The 8,935-nt window shown below is 57.8% G+C and overlaps 1 protein-coding gene across 1 annotated transcript in view; it reads left to right on the top strand.

Moving 5' to 3' along the window:
• Positions 1–6,040: 6,040 nt before the first annotated feature.
• The window catches only part of LOC137677446 (FXYD domain-containing ion transport regulator 3-like), a 5,628-nt gene continuing 2,733 nt past the window's right edge, over positions 6,041–8,935 (top strand). Inside the window, exons 1-2 of the mRNA XM_068424751.1 lie at positions 6,041–6,068; positions 8,443–8,469. Of these exons, the coding sequence (XP_068280852.1) occupies positions 6,059–6,068; positions 8,443–8,469 (37 nt within the window). The 5' untranslated portion in view covers positions 6,041–6,058. The remainder of the gene's footprint in view (positions 6,069–8,442; positions 8,470–8,935) is intronic.

The raw sequence follows: 8,935 nt of genomic DNA, 5'->3' as shown, positions 1-8,935 counted from the left end.
ACATGTGTACACACAGACAACACCTGGCGTGCACATGTGGGTGACATATGTACACCCCAACAACACCCACTTACACATGGGTGTACATATATACACCCAGACAACACCCACTCACACGTGGGGGTGACGTGTACACCTGGATATCCCGTGGTTTACACATGGGTGTGACATATGTACACCTGGATAACACCCAGTTTACACATGGGTCTATATATGTGTACACCCAGACAACACCCATCTTGCACATGGGTGTACATGTGTACACACAGATAACACCTGGTTTACACACGGGTGTGACATATGTACACCTGGATAACACCTGGTTTACACATGGGTGTGACATATGTACACCTGGATAACACCTGGCTTACATGTGGGTGTGACATATGTACACCTGGATAACACCCGCTCACATGTGGGGGTGACATGTGTACACCTGGATAACACGTGGTTTACACATGGGTGTGACATATGTACACACGGATAACACCTGGTTTACACATGGTGTGACATACACCCAGACAACACCTGGTTTACATGTGGTGGTGACATAGGTACACCTGGATAACACCCGGCTTGCACATGGGTGTGACATGTACAGCTGGATAACACCTGGCTTACACATGGGTGCACATTTTTACACCCAGACAACACCTGGTTTACACATGGTGTGACATATGTACACCTGGATAACACCCGCTTACACATGGGTGTACATATGTACACCCGGACAACACCTGGTTTACACATGGGTGTACATGTGTACACCTGGATAACACCTGGTTTACACATGGGTGTACATATGTACACCCGGATAACACCCGGTTTACACATGGGTGTACATATGTACACCTGGATAACATGTGGTTTACACATGGGTGTGACATATGTACACCTGGATAACACGTGGCTTACACGTGGCTGTGACATGTGTACACCCAGACAACACCTGGTTTACACATGGTGTGACATATGTACACCTGGATGACACCTGTTTTACACGTGGGTGTCCATATGTACACACAGATAACACCCACTCACACACGGGTATGACATGTGTACACCTGGATAACACCCGGTTTACACATGGGTGTACATATGTACACCTGGATAACACGTGGCTTACACATGGGTGTACATATGTACACCCGGACAACACCTGGTTTACACATGGGTGTACATATGTACACCTGGATAACATGTGGTTTACACATGGTGTGACATATGTACACCTGGATAACACCCAGCTTGCACATGGTGTAACATATGTACACCTGGATAACACCTGGCTTGCACATGGGTGTGACATATGTACACCTAGATAACATGTGGTTTACACATGGGGGTGACGTGTACACCTGGATTACACCTGGTTTACACATGGTGTGACATATGTACACCTGGATAACACCTGGTTTACACATGGGTGTGACATATGTACACGCAGACAACACCTGGTTTACATGTGGTGTGACATATGTACACCTGGATAACACCTGGTTTACACATGGGTGTGACATATGTACACCCAGACAACACCTGGTTTACACGTAGTGTGACATATGTACACCTGGATAACACCCACTCACACGTGGGGGTGACATGTGTACACCCGGACAACACCCGGCTTGCACATGGCTGTACATATGTACACACAGACAACACCTGGCTTACACATGGTGTGACATATGTACACCTGGATAACACCTGGCTTACACGTGGGTGTGACATATGTACACCTGGATAACACGTGGCTTACACATGGCTGTGACATGTGTACACACAGACAACACCTGGCGTGCACATGTGGGTGACATATGTACACCCCAACAACACCCACTTACACATGGGTGTACATATATACACCCAGACAACACCCACTCACACGTGGGGGTGACGTGTACACCTGGATATCCCGTGGTTTACACATGGGTGTGACATATGTACACCTGGATAACACCCAGTTTACACATGGGTCTATATATGTGTACACCCAGACAACACCCATCTTGCACATGGGTGTACATGTGTACACACAGATAACACCTGGTTTACACACGGGTGTGACATATGTACACCTGGATAACACCTGGCTTACATGTGGGTGTGACATATGTACACCTGGATAACACCCGCTCACATGTGGGGGTGACATGTGTACACCTGGATAACACGTGGTTTACACATGGGTGTGACATATGTACACACGGATAACACCTGGTTTACACATGGTGTGACATACACCCAGACAACACCTGGTTTACATGTGGTGGTGACATAGGTACACCTGGATAACACCCGGCTTGCACATGGGTGTGACATGTACAGCTGGATAACACCTGGCTTACACATGGGTGCACATTTTTACACCCAGACAACACCTGGTTTACACATGGTGTGACATATGTACACCTGGATAACACCCGCTTACACATGGGTGTACATATGTACACCCGGACAACACCTGGTTTACACATGGGTGTACATGTGTACACCTGGATAACACCTGGTTTACACATGGGTGTACATATGTACACCCGGATAACACCCGGTTTACACATGGGTGTACATATGTACACCTGGATAACATGTGGTTTACACATGGGTGTGACATATGTACACCTGGATAACACGTGGCTTACACGTGGCTGTGACATGTGTACACCCAGACAACACCTGGTTTACACATGGTGTGACATATGTACACCTGGATGACACCTGTTTTACACGTGGGTGTCCATATGTACACACAGATAACACCCACTCACACACGGGTGTGACATGTGTACACCTGGATAACACCCGGTTTACACATGGGTGTACATATGTACACCTGGATAACACGTGGCTTACACATGGGTGTACATATGTACACCCGGACAACACCTGGTTTACACATGGGTGTACATATGTACACCTGGATAACATGTGGTTTACACATGGTGTGACATATGTACACCTGGATAACAACCAGCTTGCACATGGGTGTGACATGTGTACACCTGGATAACACCTGGTTTACACTGGGGTGTGACATATGTACACCTGGATAACACCCGCTCACACGTGTGGGTGACGTGTACACCTGGATAACACGTGGCTTACACATGGGTGTGACATGTGTACACCTGCATAACACCTGGTTTACACATGGTGTGACATAAGTACACCTGGATAACACTTGGTTTACACATGGGTGTGACATAGGTACACCTGGATAACACCCACTCACACACAGGTGTGACATATGTACACCTGGATAACACTTGGTTTACACATGGGTGTGACATAGGTACACCTGGATAACACCCACTCACACACAGGTGTGACATATGTACACCTGGATAACACCCGGTTTACACATGGGTGTGACATATGTACACCTGGATAACACCTGGTTTACACATGGGTGTACATATGTACACCTGGATAACACCTGGTTTACACATGGGTGTGACATATGTACACCTGGATAACACCTGGTTTACACACAGGTGTGACATATGTACACCCAGACAACACCTGGTTTACACATGGGTGTGACATATGTACACCTGGATAACACCCAGTTTACACATGGGTGTGACATATGTACACCCAGACAACACCTGGTTTACACATGGGTGTGACGTGTACACTCAGACAACACCCGGCTTACACATGGGTGTACATGTGTACACACAGATAACACCCACCACCATAACACGCTACACCTGCTTTACACCCGGTGGCACCCAGCACCCACCCCAGGAACACCCCATAGGCCCTGGGTGCCGGGCGCCTGTTGGGGGTGGCGTTGGGTGGGGGTAGGGACCCCTGGGTGGCGTTGGGTGGGGGTGGGGACACCCGGGTCCCCTCCGTGTCGCCCGTCGGTGTCCCCCCTGTCCCCCCCCACCCAGGGTGGGGGTGTCCCCGCTGTGACCCCCATGGGTGGGGGGGGGTGACAGGAAGCGCCTCAATGGGTCCTTTGTGGGTGGCACTTGGGGGTCAGCGGGGTCAAGGGTGGGGGGGGGGGGAGGGGGGAACAAGGGGCTGTTGATGCCTCTGAGGGGCCCAGACATGAGGGGGGGGCACCCATGGGTGCTGGGGGGGCACCCAGGGGGCACCCAGGGGTATGGGGGGGCACCCAGAGGTGATGGGGGGCACCCAGGGGTGATGGGGGGCACCCAGGGGTGGTGGGGGGCACCCAGGGGGCACCCAGGGGTCAGGGGGGCACCCATGGGTGCTGGGGGTGCACCCAGGGGTCAGGGGGGGCACCCAGGGGTCTATGGGGGCACCTATGGGTGCTGGGGGGCACCCAGGGGGCACCCAAAGGTCCAGGGGGGCACCCAGGGGTATGGGGGGGCACCCAGGGGTCAAGGGGGCACCCAGGGGTCTGGGGGGCACCCAGGGGTCAGGGGGGGCACCCAGGGGGCACCCAGGGGTCTGGGGGGGCACCCATGGGTGCTGGGGGGCACCCAGGGGTCTGGGGGGGCACCCAGGGGGCACCCAGAGGTCGAGGGGGGCACCCAGGGGTGATGGGGGCGCACCCAGGGGTCTGGGGGGCACCCAAGGGTATGGGGGGGGCACCCAGAGGTGTGGGGGGGCACCCAGGGGTCTGGGGGGGCACCCAGGGGTCAAGGGGGGCACCTATGGGTGCCGGGGGGCACCCAGGGGGCACCCAGGGGTCAGGGGGGGCACCCATGGGTGCTGGGGGGGCACCCAGGGGTGTGGGGGGGGCACCCAGGGGTGATGGGTGGCACCCAGGGGTGGTGGGGGGCACCCAGGGGTGATGGGGGCACCCAGGGGTGGTGGGGGGCACCCAGGGGTGGGGGGGGGCACCCAGGGGTCAAGGGGGCACCCAGGGGTCTGGGGGGCACCCAGGGGTGGTGGGGGGGGTGGCTGTTGGTACCTGTGGCCCCGCCCCCTCGCGGTGGCCCCGCCCCCTCCCCAGGTGTAGCCCCGCCCCCCCCGGACCTGTTTTGCCCGTGACTGGTGTGGGGGAAGGTGAGGGAACTGGGAGCAACTGGGAGTAATTGGGGGGGGAACTGGGAGGGTACTGGGAAGAACTGAGGGGGGACTGGGGAGAACTGGGAGCGATTGGGGGAACTGGGAGGGAACTAGGGCTAGTTGGGGCAGAACTGGGGGAACTGGGAAGGAACTGGGGGGAACTGGGAGGGAACTGGGAGGGATTGGGGGGGGACTGGGAGGGATTGGGGGAACTGGGAGGGAACTGGGGGGGAACTGGGAGTGATTGGGGGAACTGGGAGTAACTGAGGGGGGGACTGGGAGGGAACTGGGGGCAATTGGGGAGGAACTGGGAGGGAACTGGGGGTAGTTGGAGTGGAACTGGGAGGGAACTGGGGAGAACTGGGAGCAACTGGGTGGGAACTTGGAGGGAACTGGGGGTAATTGGGACAGAATGGGGGGAACTGGGAAGGAACTGGGAGCAGTTGGGAGGAACTGGGGGTAACTGGGGGAGAACTGGGAGGGAACTGGGAGCAATTGGGGCGGAACTGGGAGGCAGCTGTTGGGAAACTGGGGAAACTGGGAGGGAACTGGGAGGGAACTGGGGGGAACTGGGAGTAATTGCGGAGAACTGGGAGAGAATTGGGGGGAACTGGGGAAACTGGGAGGGAACTGGGGAAACTGGGAGGGAACTGGGGGGAACTGGGAGTAATTGGGGGGAACTGGGGAAACTGGGAGTGAACTGGTGGTGGTTGGGGGAGAACTGGGAGGGATTTGGGGTGAACTGGGAGGTACTGGGAGTAACTGGGGTGGAACTGGGTGAACTGGGAGGGAATTGGGGGGGGAACTGGGGAAACTGGGAGCGAACTGGGAGGCACTGGGAGTCCATCCCCCCCCCCCACGTCACCCAGTTTGTCCCAGTGCCAGGACGTGCCGTCCCCGCCCTCCCAGTAACGCCCCAGACTGGAATCCAGTCTGAGTCACGGGGGGGACTGGGAGGGGGGGGGAGGGGCGGGGGGGGACACCCCTCCCCCACCCCCAGCTGGGTCCCCTCCCCCCCCCAGGGGTCAAAGGTCACGTGATGACGTGGGGAGCAGTGGGGGTCGCGGTGATGGTGGCAGGTACTGGGAGGGGCGACTGGGGGGACTGGGAGCAATTGGAGGGGGACTGGGAGGGACTGGGGGGGAACTGGGAGGAACTGGGAGTGATTGGGGGGGACTGGGAGGGAACTGGGGGTAATTGGGGGGGAACTGGGAGTGATTGGGGGGGACTGGGAGGAAACTGGGAGTAATTGGGGGGGACTGGGAGGGAACTGGGAGGGATTGGGAGGGAACTGGGAGGAACTGGGAGCGATTGGGAGGAACTGGGAGGAAACTGGGAGTAATTGGGGGGGAACTGGGAGCGATTGGGGGGGACTGGGAGGAAACTGGGAGTAATTGGGGGGGAACTGGGAAAGAACTGGGAGTGATTGGGGGAACTGGGAGGAACTGAGGGGGAACTGGGGGGGACTGGGAGCGATTGGGGAGGAACTGGGGGGGACTGGGGGGAACTGGGAGGGATTGGGGGGGACTGGGAGGGAACTGGGAGTAATTGGGGGGGAACTGGGGGGAACTGGGAGTGATTGGGAGGGAACTGGGGGGAACTGGGAGTAATCAGGGGGGACTGGGAGGGAACTGGGAGGAACTGGGAGTGATTGGGGGAACTGGGAGGAACTGAGGGGGAACTGGGGGGGACTGGGAGGGATTGGGGGGGACTGGGAGGGAACTGGGGGTAATTGGGGGGAAACTGGGAGGAACTGAGGGGGGACTGGGGGGGAGCTGGGAGTGATTGGGGGAACTGGGGGGTACTGGGAGGGAACTGGGGGAACTGGGAAGGAACTGGGAGTAATTGGGGGGGACTGTGAGTAATTGGGGGAACTGGGGGGGAACTGGGAGGAACTGAGGGGGGACTGAGGGGTACTGGGGGGAACTGGGAGGAATTGGGGAGGAACTGGGAGGGAACTGGGAGCGATTGGGGGGGACTGGGAGTAATTGGGTGGGAACTGTGAGTAATTGGGGGAACTGGGGGGGGACTGGGAGGGAACTGGGGGAACTGGGAGTATTTGGGGGGGACTGGGAGGGAACTGGGAGTAATTGAGGGAACTGGGAGGAACTGAGGGGGGGACTGGGGGGTACTGGGAGGGAACTGGGGATAGTTGAGGCAGAACTGGGGGAACTGGGAGGGAACTGGGAGGAACTGAGGGGGGACTGGGGGGAACTGGGAGGGAACTGGGGGTATTTGGGGGGAAATGGGAGGGAACTGGGAGAACTGGGAGTAATTGGGGGGGAGCTGGGAGGGAACTGGGAGAACTGGGAGTAATCGGGAGGGACTGGGAGGAACTGAGGGGGGGACTGGGAGGGAACTGGGAGCGATTGGGGGGGGACTGGGAGTAATTGGGGGGGAACTGGGGGGAACTGGGAGGGAACTGGGAGTAATTGGGGGGGACTGGGGAGAACTGGGAGTAATTGGGGGGGAACTGGGAGGAACTGAGGGGGGAACTGGGAGGGAGCTGGGGGTAGTTGGGGCAGAACTGGGGGAACTGGGAGGGAACTGGTAGTGATTGGGGGGAACTGGGAAGGAACTGGGAGTGATTGGGGGAACTGGGAGGGAACTGGGAGCAATTGGGGAGGAACTGGGAGGGAGCTGGGGGTAGTTGGGGAAGAACTGGGGGGACTGGGAGGGAAGTGGGAGGAACTGAGGGGGGACTGGGGGGAACTGGGGGGGAACTGGGATGGAACTGGGGGTAATTGGGGGGGAACTGGGGGAAATGGGAGCGATTGGGGGGAACTGGAAGGGAACTGGGGGTAGTTGGAGTGGAACTGGGAGGGAACTGGGGAGAACTGGGAGCAACTGGGTGGGAACTTGGAGGGAACTGGGGATAATTGGGACAGAATGGGGGGAACTGGGAGTAATTGGGGGGGAACTGGGGAGAACTGGGAGGGAACTGGGGGGGCACTGGGAGTAGTTGGGGGGGAACTGGGACCGATTGGGGGAACTGGGAGGGAACTGGGGGGGAACTGGGAGCGATTGGGGGGAACTGGGAGGAACTGAGGGGGGGACTGGGAGGGAACTGGGAGGGAAGTGGGGCTAATTGGGGCAGAACTGGGGGAACTGGGAGAGAACTGGGAGCAGCTGGAGGGAAACTGGGAGCAATTGGAGGGGAACTGGGAGGGAACTGGGGGTAATTGGGGCGGAACTGGGAAGGAACTGGGGGGAACTGGGAGTAATTGGGAGAACTGGGAGAGAATTGGGGGGAACTGGGGAAACTGGGAGTGAACCGGGAGTAGCTGGGGTGGAACTGGGAGGGAATTGGGGGGAACTGGGAGGTAGTGGGAGTAACTGGGGTGGAACTGGGTGAACTGGGAGGGAATTGGGGGGGGAACTGGGGAAACTGGGAGGTAACTGGGGGGCACTGGGACGGTTGACCCCCCCCAACTGGTTTTTGCCCCCCCCCAGTTTTGGCCCCAGCGAGAGGGAACCCCGGTGAGTGACTGGGACAAACTGGGATGAACTGGGAGGAGGGGAGGGGCTGTACTGGGAGTGGGAAGGGGTCGTACTGGGAGTGGGAGGGGGTCATACTGGGAGTGGTGGGAGGTCATACTGGGAGATGGGGACTCTTACTGGGAGTGGAAGGGGTCTTACTGGGAGCAGGGAGGAGCCATACTGGGAGTGGTGGGAGGTCATACTGGGAGTGGAGGGGCTCTTACTGGGAGTGAGGGGGGGGTCTTACTGGGATGTGGGGGATCATACTGGGGGGGTTATACTGGGAGTGGGAGGAGCCATACTGGGAGTGGTGGGAGGTCATACTGGGAGATGGGGGCTCTTACTGGGAGTGGGGGGGATCATACTGGGATATGGAGGGGTCTTACTGGGAGTGGGTGGGATCATACTGGGAGCAGGGAGGAGCCATACTGGGAGTGGTGGGAGGTCATACTGGGAGTGGTGGGTG

The sequence above is a fragment of the Nyctibius grandis genome, unplaced genomic scaffold (assembly GCF_013368605.1).
Source record: "Nyctibius grandis isolate bNycGra1 unplaced genomic scaffold, bNycGra1.pri scaffold_59_arrow_ctg1, whole genome shotgun sequence".
Lineage (NCBI taxonomy): Eukaryota > Metazoa > Chordata > Aves > Nyctibiiformes > Nyctibiidae > Nyctibius > Nyctibius grandis.
Note: the sequence above shows the minus strand (reverse complement) of the source record. Positions and strands in the feature narration are given on the sequence as shown.